We start from the raw sequence: 16,770 nt of genomic DNA on the forward strand, positions 1-16,770 counted from the left end.
CGTCTTGACAAAACCCCAACACCCTAGAAGGAGCTCATGAAGTGCAGCATCGCTGGTTCCCAGGATCCTCCTAGAAGCAGATGGTGATGGTCTTCTCCGACGTAAGAAAAAAAAATCTTCCGCGGTGTCTCTGTCGGGCGCGACAGAAGGCGACTGCCGGCCAGGGGCGGGGCGGGGAGCGCCGGTGCCGCCGTTCCCCGGGGGCGCGCAGCGGGCGCGGTTCGTGCGCGCTCCCGCAGGGGTCGCTGCAGCCCCGGCGGGCACGGAGCGCGCCCGAGCCGCGCGCACCCGCAGAGCTCCGGGGCTGGCGCCGGGAGGGAAGCTCGGGATTGCCGCTGCCGACATCGCCGCGGCGGAGGGCGCGCAGGGGGAGCGGAGTATCGCGTTTGTTTGTTTCCGATGGATATCGATCAGTTTGTCAGCACGCACATCGGCAAGACTCAAACCGAAAATGTCAAATAGAAAAAAAGAGGTGTATGATCACTTCAGGACTACGGGAGGGAAAAGGATGGAAAAAAAAAAAATCACCAGGCTTTTGATAATACCTAAGTAGTTTGCTCTACTGTGTTAAAGAAAACTGCTTTGACTTTCTTCTTTTGTTTCTGATTTTATGCTCTATTTAGTTTTCTCAAACAATGTGTTATAATGAATACCAAAATAGTCCCATCCAGTAAATTTCTCTAATGAGTATTTTTTGTAGCAAACATTACACAATTCATAGTAGTACCATTCAGATTACACATTTTTCCCTTGCAGGAAACTGCAGCAGCAGTGCAGCAGATCAGTGCTGATACACTGGCAATGCAGGTCCTACCATGTCAGTACCTGTAAAACAGAAAGTAGGACTATGCAGGGGATGGATGTGCTAAAAAAGCCATTTCTGCATTACACGAAGGACAGATGCTGACTGCTGCAGACAGATTTTCTCTGGTAGAGCTGCTGCTGCATGCACAAGATGGCAAGACCTCAGTAAGGTGGAGTAATGACCTCCATCCTGGTGCAGAAGCTCTCGGGATCTGAAAAGGATGAAGCTTCTCCAGGAAACATCAGTCGTCTTCACCACACTGGGCATGGAAAGGCTTTTTTCCTGTCTCTTTCTTCCTTTCTATTTTCCTTTATTTTTTTTTCCTTTGCTATGCTATGAGGGTAACATGTTCAAAAATCTTTACTTAGATGTCCAATAAAAGCAGCTGGTTTTATTATTTTTATCACTCCCTCCTCTCTCTCGTATTCCTTGAGGTCTTCTGGCCTGTAAACCTTTGCTTTTTCCTTTCTTATCAAAAGACACAAAATAATCAAAGCCACTCCACCTAGTCTGTGGTTTCTGTAGAAAGAGGTTGTCTTCAAAAGCTTTTCTAGAGACCTAAAGGTGCATTCCCAGCACATCCTGTGGTCTGGGGTGAAAAAAGAAGCAGGAGAAATCCAAACCATCTTTCAAAAAAAAAAAAAAACAACCCAAATCCACCCTACTAGCCCACTCTACTCTACCAAAGGGATTCCCCACTGACATCCAGCTAGCAAGCACAATTTTAGGAATAAAGAGTAACTGCATTTTAAAGCCAGTCTGAAAGGTTTCACATCTCTGATTTCAGTGGAAGTATGCTTTGGGGCAGGAATAACCAGCACTCCTTGCAGATGGGATCCCAGAGTACAGTTTTAATACAGCAATGAGGTTTGAGAAAGTATTTTTCTGTTGTTCCACTTATCTCTGACCAGCAGCAGAAGACAGATCTAAAAATCCTATCTTCCATGCTTGCTTCTTAGTTGGTTGGAGGATGAGATGTGTCTCTTTTTTTTCCCAATACCACAAGTATACAGAAAAGGTAGATGATATGGGTCTGTTCAATGGCAATTGCACTGGGAAGAAACCCTTTGGAACATAGTGGAAGTCTAATATTTCAATTTTCTCATTACAGGGAAAAAATAAAGATGGAAGTGAAAATTCCCCTCTGCACACAAATGCTCTCCCACACTGGTGGGAGAGCAGCTTCAGCTACTCCCTTATAGCTGGGGTCTCCCACACTGTCAGAAAAGGATTAGGAAAACAGCTGAGAAGGAAATAAAGGAAAGAGAGAAAGTCAAGAAAGATTGCTTGTCAAGAAAGGTTGCTGAACTAATTCAGAAGGGGTGGACAAAGCAGAAATGGAGTCACCCAAAATTACTTAAGAATTAAAAACTTAACAGTTCCCTAGCAACAACTTTGTGGAAACCAATTCTCTCATTAGTTGAGCGCATCTATCTAAATGCCTGAACTCTATCAGCAGTTTACTCTGTCCATTGATGAAATTCCACATTTGTGCCTCCTCCCACAAAACATTTTATCTGTGATTTAGGCGCAACATGAGTTTCCACAGACCTGTTCACTAGAGCTAACACCCAGACCAGTATGGACCAGGACTTAGAAATATTTCCTAGTCTTGGGCTTTAATCTTCATTTCTGCCTCCCACAGACACTTTCTTTGATAACAGATAGAGACATTCTGCATCACTCTGTGGACACCCTCACCTCCCTCTTATCATGGAAGAACCTCAAGCTCCTTACTTATTCCAAATTGTGATGCTGGGAATGAAAGGCCCAAGTACCCACCCCCTTCCTTCCAGCAGTCCCGGGCTCCAGAGGAGTCACACTTTTTGTCCATCTCCATTCACCTAAGCAAAGGAACAGCTGAGCTCCCTGGAATCTCCTGAGGCTCCCAGAGACACCTCCCCAGCATTAGTGGGCACCATAAGACCATGTAGGGGAGATCAAATAGAGCAAGAATCAGAGGAACAAAGGAAAAAAAAAAACATAAAAGATGAAGAATCCTAAAAAAAAAGACATTACCGATGGGGAGGGGGAGAGAAGAAAGAGAATCTGAAAGAAAAGTTTTCTAAAGAACAGTGCATCAAAAGTGATGAACTCAAAAAAAGTTCATAGATTTTAGGTTATACATTCCTCTCAGCTAAAATGGTAGAAAAGTAAGTCACATTAAATATGTCATTGCCACTCATCTTTTAAAAATGGAAGTGGTACAGAAATAAAAAGGTGGATAGAACAGATAATGTGCATAATGAAATGCCTCATTTATGTGATACCCACACTGAAGGAGCAGCTGCCAGGTTAAGAGGAAGGGTGGGAAATAGTAAGTACCCCCTTTGAAAGATGACATCTGTGATGAATCTAACAAGATATTTCAAAATCCAGTCAAATCAAAAAGAAAGCCAATGAAGGCAAATGCAGCAGATATATTTTGGGAGCAAAGTACAATAAAAATTGTGCAAATGCCACTAACAAGGTAACATTTACCATCGTATCTTAATATTGTTTGATATTTACTGTCCATGTCCACACTTGTAAATAAGGACTATCATCTAGCATTTGAGCAGGTTCTCCGAGTTTATTATCTGGACAATTTTTTCTTTGCAATTTACACATACAGATCCCTCACAGCAAATAGTGATGATGGTAGTCATTCTAATTCAAGTGTTTGTGTTAAAGAACCAGGCCAGCAGATTCCTCACTCTCACATAAAGATACCACCAGAAAAAAGGACTGCTAGTGCTGCACAGGTGGAATAAAAAATAATAATGAAGAAAAAAGATCTTGGGAAAAGAGAAAGATGGTCTGAAAAAAGACGATGCTGTTCAAGAGACAACTCAAGGCACCTCACTGACCCAAGAGGAGTCAGCTATACACAAAGGGGAGCAACCATCTATGCCAGACTGCACAGGATCTGGGCATCACTGTGCCACATAAACTGTCAAAGTTCAGTAGAGGCAATCTACTGCAAAATGGGCAACTCCTGTAGGTGTGTGTATGGGCAGAAGTACAACAACAATCTTCTGACCTCCTCCTGTAAAACCCTGGTGGGAGTCCTGCAAGAATCATCTCCAAGAAATTCGTAAGAACCCCTGGCCCAGAGGAGAATAATAAAATCACTCAACACTTCAGAACAAATCAGTGAGAAAACCAAAGGAGGCTGTGATGTTGCAATATCCATTTATGTTAGGAACATATTATGTAGCGAGTGCAGCAGCCTGGTCAAAAATAAAGGGATAAATCAAAGCAAGGAAGATTCTTTTTAGATATTAGGGAAACAAAATTTTGTTGTTTCAGAGATAATGATTGCCTGGAGAGACTCTGCACCCCTCAAGTTGATGTATATACAAACAAAACGCTTTCAATTGTACTTTCAATACCACTTGAGGACTCCACAGTCAGCAACAGCATGAGGAGGGGAATCCACCCTCAGAGAACTCATCCTCTCTTCCCCTTCACCTCTTTAATATTGGGACTTCAGCATATCTTCAATTCACAGGAGAATGAAGCAATCTGTTCATCACAGTCAGATCAAAAGGAAGACTGGTGTGAGTCGCAATCACTTAGCAACTTGCTTAAATAAATTGTGGACACAGAATATGTTTAAATAATTTGCTGATAATTTCCCTTGAACATGTTGGGATTAAAACCTTATTTTTTTAAAATCTCTGTGGCTATTAAAATTCTTTTAGCAAAATTCCTATGTTTTATGGCCCTGTTATTATAAGTCCAGTGTTACGCACCTACTAAAATAGGGGCAGTGTTAGTTCTATGCATGATGTCTTTAGCTAGAAAAGACAAAAAACATGTCAGTTTCAAAACCTAAATTCAAATTATTTATTTTTATGCATGCTGTTATTCACCATGCATAAAAATAAATAATTGGAAGAGTTTCAAATAAACCTCTGGCTTTTCCAACTCCTAGTTCCAGTTACACATCATAAACAGCCTCTCCTGACTAAGATTACCTGCTTTGGCTTTAATTTTTTTTTCTTAAAAAAACACCCTAAATTAATTCCTACAAATCCTGATTTCTGGGACTGGTTGTTGCCCTCCTTATTTTTATTTCTTAGGAGACTATCTGGTAATTATATCTTGTGTAATTCGTAAAAGGCAACCTCAGATATTTTATTATTATTCAGTATTGCTTTCTAGATTAAAAAAATGTTGTTGTTGGGTTTTAAGGTGCCAGTCACAGCTGATCTTGCCTGATTTTTCAGGTTTTAATTCCAGCTCAGCATGGCTGTGGCCAACAGGCTGGCAATTCACCAGCTGCATTCTGCCTCTCTTGCTCCTAATTATTCAGCTCTCCAGTTCTCCTCCCTTGTTGGTTCTGTTCTGGTCACCACAATTAATTTTCATTTTTTAGTCCTGTGTTCACCTTCAACTCATTAGTTTTTGGCAGGTCTCCACTACTGTTTTGGCTCAGCTTTTTGCAATTTAACTCATCACTATTGTAAGCCCCTTTTTCTCCCCCTTTGCTTTTCTAGATTGAAGGACTGTTTTTTACTAGCTTCTTACAGAAGAATGGGTGAATATTTTACTGTTGTCAGGTAGGTGCCAGGGCATCTTCTCCCTCTCCCACCAGGCATTTTCCTTCACAGCCTGACCTGGGAGCACAAAACCATCTGAAGTGTGTAGCAGCACCATCAAACACTTCATCGTGTAGGCTTTAGAGCTGTTTTATGTACAAGGATTGGGGAATTGGATGAAATTATGTTCAAAGTTTGGGGAAAGAAGCTGAAGAAACCCAACTCTCAGATGAAAGATTCAAGCTCCAACCAGTTGTTTTAAGCACAATTACAATTAATATCTCACATGGGGGTTTTAAGCTTCCTGGGCAGAGCCAGGAGGCACTGACTGATGGCTTTTCCCTAGAAGACAAGAAATACGGTTCCTTCAGAGTGATTTTCTCTCTTGGTCCATTTTTCCTCAGCAGATTTGTGGCCTCACTGACATTCTGAATTGGTAAATTGCTGTGTAACCAAAGTCATGCTGCAACTGTTCAGTTATTGTACAAACATGCCTTTATCTGAGATAATCTTAATTCTTGAAGTGAATCTCTGTATAAATTTCGAAACACAAATTTAGCTTTTCTCTGTGGGGAAGCAAAAGGAAGTCTGTGCCTGCTTGGAGTTTCCAGTCCCAGTATTGTTTCACTCACTGCCTGATGACAGTGATGATGTGAAGTACCAGAAGATTGTAGACAAACCTTTTAAAAATCCTCTAGTAGTAGGATTGATTTTGTTTGGGCCAAGTTCACTCATATGTAACAGTGGAGTTTTATCACTTGGAGCAAGCTCAAATGAAACCTTAACACAGCTCCCTGACTACTTTGACATCCTTATTAGTAATGCCTGCTTTTACTTTAGAGACATCATGTTAAATCCTATGCAAATACAGGGAGAGACAGCCATTCAATACAGGCTTCATATTTCTTGAAAGGAAGTGTCCTGGATTTGGCTAGGATAGATTTCATTTTCTTCCTAGTAGCTGGTGCAGTGCTGTGGTTTGCATTTAGCATGAGAATACTGTTGGTAAGACACCGATGCTTTTGGCATTGTGGAGCAGGTCCTACCCTAAGGGAAGGACTTTCCAGTTTCCCATGTTCTGCCAGGGAGCACAAGAAGCTGAGAGGAACATCCAGAGGATGGCTGACCTGACCTGGCCAAAGGGATATTCCATACCATGGAACACCATGCTCAGTACAGAAACTGGGGGAGTTGGTCAAGAGGAGCTGATCGCTGCTCAGGGCACTGAGCATTGATCAGTGGGTTGTGAGCAATTGCATTGTGCATAATTTGTCTGTCTTGGGTGGAGGATTTTATTCCTTCCTCTCTTGCTCTCATTTTCATTAAGATTACTGTTATTATTAACATAAATTATTCCAATTATTAATTTTTCTTATATTAACCCATGAGTTTTACTTTTTCCTGTTTTTCTCCCAGTCCCACTGGAGGTAGAGGAGAGTGAACAAGCAGCTGCAGGGTACTTAGTTGCCAGATAGAGTTAAACGATCAGGAAAAAAACTAGAATAAGTACAGAATGGGTTCAGGAGTACCAATGCTCTGTGACTTTTTATAGACCAGTTGGTGTTGCAAAGTGATTTGAAAAAAAAAAAGAAAATATTTCTTAGGGTGAAGCTGCATGAAATGCCTAATGTTTACAATTGAAACATTAGGTATTTGAAGCCAGTGATTCTTTGAAGCAGACAGCAGTATCTAATTAGTTAACAACTAAGGCAAAGGAGGCAATATATGCAATTGGTGGCAGCAGGAGTTTGGAAATAAATATCTCTATTTGGCAGTGAGAAGTGAAGCAGAGCTCAGATTTCTGTGGATTGCCTGGCCCCAAGCTCATGTCTCAGAGCTCACATTTCTGTGGTAAAATTAAATCTCAGTTTAAGATCTGGGATTCACTGCAGCTACTTACTAAAATTCATCTGATCTCCCTATGCTGTGAATATTTTGAGTTGACCTGTATGGAGCTCTTGCTAAGATCTTGATAGGACCCAGCTCTGATTGGGTATTTCTATAAAGGCTTATTAGAATTGTGCTAACAAAAACAGAGACACTTTAAAGCAGTAATTGTCATCCTAGCTAGAAACCAGAAACACAGTGGCATATGAAAACAATGAACAAACAGAAACCCCGAACCTCAAAAAACCTCAACTGAGCAGATTATAGGGAACAGCCATTCATGGATTTGTAATACATTTTGTACTGGGTTAACTCAGACTGCCTCTTTAAAGATGCTGCATTCCTGGTTGTGGCTGCACCAGGCTACTGACAGAGCTGAGTGCTCCCTGCAGAAGGCAGCCCAGCTCCCTTCTGCCCAGAGCTGCTGTGTGCAACAGTGCTGTCCCTAATGGCACCAGCGCAGGTGGTTTTCCAATGCTCAATGAGATGACTCTGGTATTAAGGCATTCAAGTTGATTGTCTCCTTTTTTCTATGACCATCCCACTTTGTGTGTGCGTGTTTAGGACTCGTAGTCCCTTTGAAACAAGATTCTCAATATCAAACCAAAGTCAGCATGACAGATGGTAGTAAAGTTGGCTGTCCTGAGTCTATTCTGTGCATTGCTAAAAAGGCTTGTTTGTCATGTGCACACTACCATGCCCTGGAGGTATCAGCATTTTGTCATTTGACTTAGTTCCCATCCTTTTTTTTCTGCTCTGAGATTCTGCCTCACTATCCTTATATCACCTCTATCAGCTGACAGTAGGCCAAGCAGATTTCTGGTTCCAGCTCAGATATAGCTTCAGGAGCTCCATGTCTACTGTCTCACAGGCAACATCAACACACGCTCATAAATCTGTCAACAGGTCTGTGTGTGAGTAAGCTCAGCAGTGGACACACAACAGCATCCCCAAACAGAGCCCTGGAATTAAAATGACAGCTTGCTCCTGCGTTCCTACCAGAGCATTACTGCACAGACCACTCCCAAAGCACCACCTTTTCCGCTTGAAATGCTGCCTTGCGTCGCAAGTGACGGCAAGGAGAAAGAAGCACTGTCCTTCCTATTTAGCCCGTGCAGCCTGCTGTTCTCAGGCAGCTTTGCCCACGTCCATTGCTAAGGAAGTGCAGTCCAGTCCATCGGCCCTGGGGCAGCGGCTGAGTCGCCGCTCGGGCCGCACTGTTACACAGCAGTGGGGCGTGCCTTAAAGAAAGGTTTGCTTATGCCATGGTGAGCAAGCGGGAAAGGTCTCTCTGCTGCTCGCTTGATAAAAAGAAAAGAAAAAGTAAATTATTATCAATAAAGTGTGTTTGATTAGGTGTCACTGAGAGAAAGAAAATGCCATTTCATGTCACTTTTTAGAAAGCACAAGGTGTGTAACTTTTGGGGATCATTTTGCTCTTGACTAATCTTCAGATTCAATATTAAAATCTCAAACTTCCCAAAGGAAAGAGATTCTGCATCTTTTAATGAAAGATAAAACAACAATATAAACATACACAAATTTACAGAGAAAGGATCAACTTTAATACATCTGGAGTAAAAGGTGTTCTTTTTTTTAAATATGGTATAAAAATAAATGCAAGAAACATTAACAGAGAATATACAGACAACAGACAAAGACACAGGCTTTCTTTCTCAATGTGAATACATCAGTGAAATGAAACCTTCTGTGCTAATTTATTGTGCAATAAATGTGATGCCATATGTATATTTATTAATATATGCATTTTTTACATTTCTTCCAGTTTTTGATTGACGTATTTTTTTAATAAACTGTGCCTAGCAGAAGCTTTTTTTTCACTGTACTTGAGCTTGCAGAAAATAAAAAGACACAGATCCAGCTTGATATGAAGGAGGAAGTGAGCAGACAGTTTTCGAAATGGAGGCATCGAAAGGCTAGAGAGTCCCTCGGAGTCTGTAATGCCTTAGTATACACAAAAGAAAACAAGTCAGGTCCTTGCTCATGCAACATCTTGTTCTACTGTCCTCTGAGTCAGGCAATCAGTGAGCTACAAAGTATGTATAATGATTTGAGTCTGCTTCCATGCTACAAGGTGATCCTTTTAGTAGGACTGCACTAGACTGGTTAACCTCTTTGATGTGAGCGATTTCCCCTGAGGAAAAGATAAAAACAAAAAACAAAAACAGAAAACAGAGGCATGATCACTGCAAACCTGTTCATCAGCAACCACTCAGTGTTGCCACATCACTCTCAAATAACTAGGGGCACCAACTGGAGTCTGTCAAATCTTAAACCACAGGAAGTCCTTACACTTAAGCACCTGCACTGCCAGCCAGCCAGATTGTTTCACAGAACAGGCCAGCAAATTTAAAGGCCATTTTTGAACAGGATTTGTTTTGGCTGATGAGAAATTGATGCTGAAGTTTTTGCTGTCAGTCACACCCAGAACTTGAAGGCTACCACAAGCAGGAGTGCATTGTGCTGCAAAGATGAATGTGCAAACTGCAGTAGCTCTGTCACAGAGGACAAAAAAGCTACTTTTGAGTTAGGGTAAGAAAGTAAGAGGCAGATTGCATATAGGTAGGAAAGCAGCTTTTCCATGAACACAGTTATAACTTTGTTGAGACCATATTTACTATATATAAGGAACATTGGCCAGGTATATTACATGTGACTGCATAACACTGCTTTGAAGGTGTTGGATTTCCAAATTGTTGTTTTCCTCATCATTTCTCCTGTTGCAAGGATGTGGTTTGAATTGTTTAACAAGTTCTTTTAATAAGGTGTAATGACTGTCCCACAAGAGCTAGGTCTACAGCATGAAGAAGATGGTGTAAGGTATGTCACTCTGGTATACTTCAGGCAGATTTGAGCTTTATCTGAGCCAGACAGAAACCACAGAACAGGAATTAGCTCTCCTACGGCCACATAAAAGGAGTTAGCTCTCCAAGTGCCATCCTACTGTGGCTCTGATCCAACAGAGGCAGAGCTGGCACAGCAAGCTGACATCACAGGCATACCCTGACAATGTAACACAAATATATCATAAAACATTAAATAGAAAATGGCTCTAACTCACCAGTTAGATATTTAATACTTACATTTATTATATTGTTCACTTTAAGTGCCCAATTCAGAAATATCAAACTGGTTTCAGGGAGAATACAGTAAAAAATACTGTAACTATGGAGAGATGCTTCATTTTCTGCAGTAAATGAACATATTCTGCCATATCAATGAATTGTTAAGCCATCTGCAGTATTATAACTCAGTGGAATTACACAATTTAATGTCTATTGTCATTATCAATTAAATTTAAGCTCACAGGGATCTGTTAGTGGGTCTTGAGCATTCGCTCAAATGCAATCTATCGGAGTGGGTCCTCATAAAAGGAAGAATAACTATTTTATTCTTTATACTGTGAAATACAAGTTGAACAAATTAGGATTAATACTTCCCTTACAACATAATTTGAAAGGGAACTCATGATTTGCACTGTTGGGTTAGACTGGTCATCCATCAGGTTCCCCATATCACCTGACAGTATTATTACCTACTTCTTTGAAAGATGGAAAGTCTCCTTCCTGGCACTCTGTCTTCCCTGTATCTGCCACTTTCTATGTACATTAAATTCACACCTTCTTGATAGTTTCTAACCCTTAAATTATGTTCTCCTCTAATGCAGCAGGTAAGCTGTTATAGTAAGACATCTTTTCTTTTTCAAATAGTCAAAAGAGCCTCAGCAGCAGTGTGGCCTTGGAACACAATTTAAAACATTAAAAGCATTTCTGAGATTAACATTTTGTTTGACAATTTTGTTAGACAATTCAGGACTTTTGGTGCTACACATAATCTCAGAAAATATTGAACATATGCTTATCTTTGCTTTTCATTAGGTTATTTGCACTTAAGTTCACAGGTGTACAAGTCCGGTTACTTTCTGTAAACATGTATGAGTTCCCTTTAATACTGAACTGCATAACCCACTTAATTAAAATATTAAAACCAGGAGCTCTCTATTAGTTACAATTTGCCCAATACTACACTGGAAAGCTGCATAAATGCTTGTTGTGGTATAAAATCTGTGAAATTTTTTTTATTATTATTTGTAACAACTATTTAGGAGTTTCAAAATTTCTGGAATTTCTAAATGGATCATGAACAAATTCTAGCATCTCAGGAATGAATTATGTTGTCACATAAAATAGGAAGTCTTGACATAAAATCAGGCCAAAAGGTAGTTATTAGTTGATGTCATTTGCGTGATCGTTTTCTACATATTGTTTGAATTTCCCCCTAGAGACACAGTAAGATATCATGACAATTTTTTTCTGTGTTCCACATAACTTGCTCCCTGGATATTGCTGATCTTTGGATATTTTTTTCTCCAAAGCCCTACAGTGATCACTGGATCACTGGATGATGGCCCCTTCCTTCAACTCCCCTCCCTGCCTCAGAGAAACTTCCATCTGAACAACAACAACAACAACAAATGGCCTTTTTCCATGCCTTAGAAGTTCTAATTTTTCACAAAGTTGGAAAAGTGACAGCTTAGAAGATACACCCTCCTTAAGAGATCTTCTTAAATGCTTATTCTGAATAATATTACGTTTTCTGATTAGGAAAATAAGCTTTTAATACACAGGCCCAGATACAGAATTATCACATCTTCTTATTAGATCTGCAGGGACTTCTTATTTTCCACTTTACAAAATATTCCTTTCAAACTCTGTTCCAGAGTATACTTTTAGTTTAGATCTCTGTGGTAGAGTTTCATAATTACTGCTTCTAGGAGATTTCCAGATTTACTTAATTTACAGACTGATGTAAGGATCATCCATTGTGGGTCATAATTTAAGAGCTCAGCCTAACTATTTCTTCCAAATACAATGTTAATAGCATTTCTATAAGATTGATTTTGATTTGGGAACCTGCATCTAACATGGCAGTTTTCAGAGCTGTAGCATATGAAGATGTTTCCTGTGCTAATGAGATTAAAGAAAATTGGGGGAGGGACGAATCAGAAGTAGTAAATGTTTATCTGAACAATGAAGAGGAGATCCTTAATATTTTCAATATATTCTTGCCATCAACATTTAGAAGCATATGTCTAAATTCTAAAGATGATTAGGATTTTTTTGGCTGTATTAGTACACTTGGGACAACTATTTAGGAATTTAACTAATAATGCAGATGCCAAAATGGAATCCTGCACACATACCTTGACAAGGGAGTCAGAGTACAAGAAGGCAGCACAGCAGGTGGAGTGACCAAGTACATCTAAAAGTACAAAATCAATTGGCCTCAGCATTCAGTCCCTATTTGAGCATACTAACTGGTGACATGGAGTTTTCAGCTTTACTTCTAGCAAATTTAGGGGGCAAAATTGTAAAGCTATGTACAGATGCTGCTAAATACAGCTGTGCTGACTGACTCATTTATGCAGCATGACCCTAACACCTCAAATGATCCAGGAAAAAAGTCAGCAACAACCTCCTTACACATCTGGCTTAAAAGAAATCAATATGAAATGTCTACAGACACTGGAGTTCCAATGTATGGTAGAGAAAGATCAGGTCTTTTCCTTCTAGAAGATTAATTATCTTCCTTTCTGCTATGCAACCTCAACTGTTCCTTCTTCATGTTTCTTTATTGCCAGTGCAGGTGCCACTCCCCAGGACCTATAGTGGTAGCAGTAGAAAAGAGAACTCCATGCATCTGATGGGGAAGGAGAGATGGAGTCCCACTGAGAGCAAAATGAGATGTGGGGCGAGAAGCTGCCCTCCTTGGTCTCAGCGTTCCCCATCTGCTCACGTGTGAAACACCTGCAGCACACTCCCAGCTCAGCCACATCAGCAGGGAAAGCTTCCAAGTGACATTGCAGGGCACTGCACACAGAGCTGGGGGGTAAACAGCCCCTGACAGGAGCACATCTGGAGTGACATGGGAGAAGAAGCAGTGAATCCCTTTCCATGGGGAGGCAGCCCTTGCTCTACCAGGACAAGAGAATCGCTTCAGCACTGCTCTGGCGTTCAGAATTCTGCTTCAGCTTCCACAGCAGCACAGGATGCTGCTGTCAGCCATCTGTGCAGGTGTATTTCTCTTTCAGAGGAGAGGAAGGGGACAAGGCTAAAATTTACTGAATTTGGGGAACAAGTAGTCAGCACAGCTGCAGTCTAAGTGATTACATGTGCAGGGAAATCCTTCTGCCTCTGGCTGAGATTTTCAGCCCTTTGTTCCTTTCTCATTAGGCCCAAACTGTTTCCTGCAATGATCTGAAGCAGGAGGCAGTGGCTGAACAACTGCTTTCCTGTTTTGGCTCACTCCAAATCCAGTGACATCCATTTCTTTCTCCTTTTGCACTTTGCATTTACTGATGAGCTCCTCTCATTTGTGATTGACCTAAAACCTCTTGCCAGATGGGGTAGTTTGAATTTGAATAACCATCTGAAATGTAGGAACTGATGCACAAGAAAAATATTTTTTTGTATATTTGTTCTGGTCCTGACTCCTCAGGTTTTCATACCTCTCTGCAGCTCTCATTCCTGCAAGTAGCCTAAGAATCAGGTAAATTTTGTCAGCTGGAAAATGGCAGACACTGGCCCAGTACCTGAGCAGTCTGTGTTGCCTCCTCACTTGGATGACCCTGGTTGTGTGTTACTCCTAAGCTCCTCTCTTCCAGCACAGAGCACAGCAGCTGAGCTCCAGTCACTGCAGAACAGCACAAGGAAGCCATTCCTCACTGGCATGTGCTTTAAAATTCTCCTCTGTGGGCACAGCTCTTAAAAAAAACTCCTTAAACTAGGGGTCTTTACAAATTAGTGGGCCAAAATAAAAATTTCAATTATTTATTTGTTCTTTTTGTTCAAATATGAATAAGACATCTCTTCCTGAAATGGAGAAGGCCTTCATTTCTACAATTAATTGTTATTTTCATTCTTGTTTTGTATTTGTCAAATAAGTAGCTTTGTGATTTATATTTCTTCTGACTAACTGGTTTTTTTGTTTAATTTTTGGGAATAACCGGTAAGTAAATTCAGAATGAGATTCCAGAGCGGAAACTGCATGGAGTTTCTTCATTAATGATATACTTGAGAAAAATCTAGCCTTTGGCAGGGTTTCAGGACTAGATGGACTTTTGGTCCGGCACAGTAAGGTACACAAGTTTTACCTATTCATATAGTAAAATTTCATGATTAACAGATGAAATTATTTATGTGCTTTGTTCCTCTATAAAAGGCATAGGTTTTAACCTGAAAGGAGATTACACTTCTTTTTAAACATCTAGAAAGTCTATGACCCACTGATAAGAACTGAGGAAGCTACTTTTATGAGTTTTAATTTCCATCTCTAGGCAGTAATTCACAATGTCATGTTAAGGGACATTGGATTGAAACTCAGTGAAAATGTGCTGTGTTCAATGGCCTTTGCATTTCAAATGTCATGCATGAAATAGTCTATTGTTACTGCTTTGGAGGGGGAAAAAATCAAAGGACTCTGGTCAGCAAGTTCTTCCAGTTAAGTGGGAGAAGACAGCTGGAAAGGATACAGGTAACATAAGATATAATAATTTCAAACTCAGAATTGTTAAATGGGGTCCTGTTTATGAGGTTATGAGTGGAGATAAATATAGTTTGTTAGCTTACTATTAATATATGAAGAAACTTGGTCTGTTTTGTACTGGCTGTATTTCCCCAAGACCTCACAAACATACAAGCACCTCTTTTTGTGTGTTCTGTGTAACTGCGACAGATGAAATGCTAACACTGATGGTGGTGTCTGGAGTCATGGCACCAAGGCATGAGGATGGAGTGGCTCCCCCACAGCTCTGAGGAGGGAGGCTACCCCTTCTTGCCTCACTAACTTAGTCCCTGGTGGGACAATAAAATTTGCATGGAGTGGAAATTAAATTAACTCATCCCTCTGTAAAGCAGGTCCTTTTGTCTTGAGGGTTCCAGACCAGCAATCACAGCTAAGCACCAGGCTGGGGCTCTAGTCCTGCTCAGTCTGCCACTGTCATAAGTCCTGCATGTACATGAGAAATTACAGACAAAATTGTCCCTTAAAGATCTTCTTTGCCCCCATCAACATTACCAGCGTACATTCACCTACTTCTCTCCCCTGTAATTTAGATATTAGCACTCGAGGTAAATTTGCTGAGCTTTTTAATTTTTCATTTTTAATTTTTTTCATAGCTTTTTTCCCCATGTGAATCCTTCAAAAGAATTTGAGCCTTTAAATGTCACAGAAATTGCTGGTTTCGGTCTGTGTACTGCTTTAGCACGCAATGAGATCCTCCTGCTCCATCACTTAGATCTTTAACTTCCCCAGTCCCTTGGGGAGCTGCAGGTGACTGGACTTTTATCAGTCTCAAAGAGAAAGCTGAGGGGCTGAGCCAGGCAGGGGGGAGCCCAGAGCAGTGTCAGTGCTCTCTGTGCCTCTGACTCAAAGCTGTGACACACTTGGCTGCCCGTGTCACTCCACTTATCTGATGGCTTCATCTCAGCAGTCCTGCAGGGCCTGTGCTCTGTATTGTCACGCAGCACCCAGGAGTGTAAGTGAGGCAGACCAAGGATAGCTGGAGTTACTACTCAGATACTAACTATAAAATGTTCAGTAATAAATATTACATGTAGCAAATGCCAGCTTGCTATTACTTGTGTATATTTTATGAGAATGCAGACCTGTTTCTAAGGCTAACCATATTTTCTGCCACAGACTGCTGAAGGCATTAGCAATTTTGCAATATAAAATCTACAGAGCATCTAATTAGTCAGTTTTTAAACTGAGCATTTAGACCTTTCATGAACTGCATCAGCTTACTGAAAATTTTCTCGAAAGAAAACCTTTAAATGTCAAAGAAATGCAGAGCTGAGCCTAGTGTATAGCTCCACTTCTATTCTTTCTCTATCAGACTAAAATAATGACTCATTATAATAGGTTATTTCCATGTAATTCATGAAATAGTATGGAGTAATTGCCCTCTACAAGTTTCTAAAGTTTCTAGTTTAACAAATGCTTTCTGTGGCAAGTGTAACCCAATTTAGTTTAACATTGATCAGGAGCCTCCTAGAGTCAACAAATCAGATAATGAATTACAAGTCCATCTGTTCAGACTGAGTCCCTAGACACAGCCAAGGTTACTGCATTTTTATTAAACACTTCAAATGGAAGAAACTGAGGTCCAATTTAGTTTAATACAAATATATTGATATAATATAAATATATTTGATATAACTGAGGGAAAAAATCCAGTGAAAATTAGTCTAAATATTGCAAACCATCAGAGAAGAGAAACTGTAATTTTCATCTCAATAAAGCAGAGATGATAGCTTTATCCAGGTTGCAGAAGACCCTTTTCACACCTATCTTCTGTACTAATCAGTAGAACAGATCTATTCCACAGTCCCTCATTTCACAGTTGATCAAGTTATTCGGTACAGTGTGTAATATTCTGAGAAATGTTTCCCTCATCCCTGCTGTTTGGAACCACTGTACCAAGATAGATAATTACATATTATGAACTCATCACAACCAAGAACAAGAGTG

At 40.4% G+C, this 16,770-nt stretch overlaps 1 protein-coding gene across 6 annotated transcripts in view; it reads right to left on the bottom strand.

Annotated features, from left to right (window-relative positions):
• RGS7 (regulator of G protein signaling 7) overlaps positions 1 to 16,770 on the bottom strand; it is a 228,877-nt gene that overhangs the window by 8,364 nt on the left and 203,743 nt on the right. For 3 of the 6 annotated variants that reach the window (XM_058021432.1, XM_058021434.1, XM_058021435.1), the window contains one exon: positions 9,091 to 9,373. The exons of 1 other annotated variant lie outside the window; for it this stretch is intronic. Coding sequence is in view for 2 of the 5 variants with exons in the window: in XM_058021435.1 (XP_057877418.1) it covers positions 9,323 to 9,373 (51 nt within the window). In the remaining 3 variants the exon portion in view is untranslated. Of the gene's footprint in view, positions 1 to 8,705; positions 9,374 to 16,770 lie in introns of those variants that run through there. 2 more of the 6 variants (XM_058021431.1, XM_058021433.1) reach the window with 2 other exon arrangements.

This window comes from Melospiza georgiana, chromosome 3 (assembly GCF_028018845.1).
Source record: "Melospiza georgiana isolate bMelGeo1 chromosome 3, bMelGeo1.pri, whole genome shotgun sequence".
Lineage (NCBI taxonomy): Eukaryota > Metazoa > Chordata > Aves > Passeriformes > Passerellidae > Melospiza > Melospiza georgiana.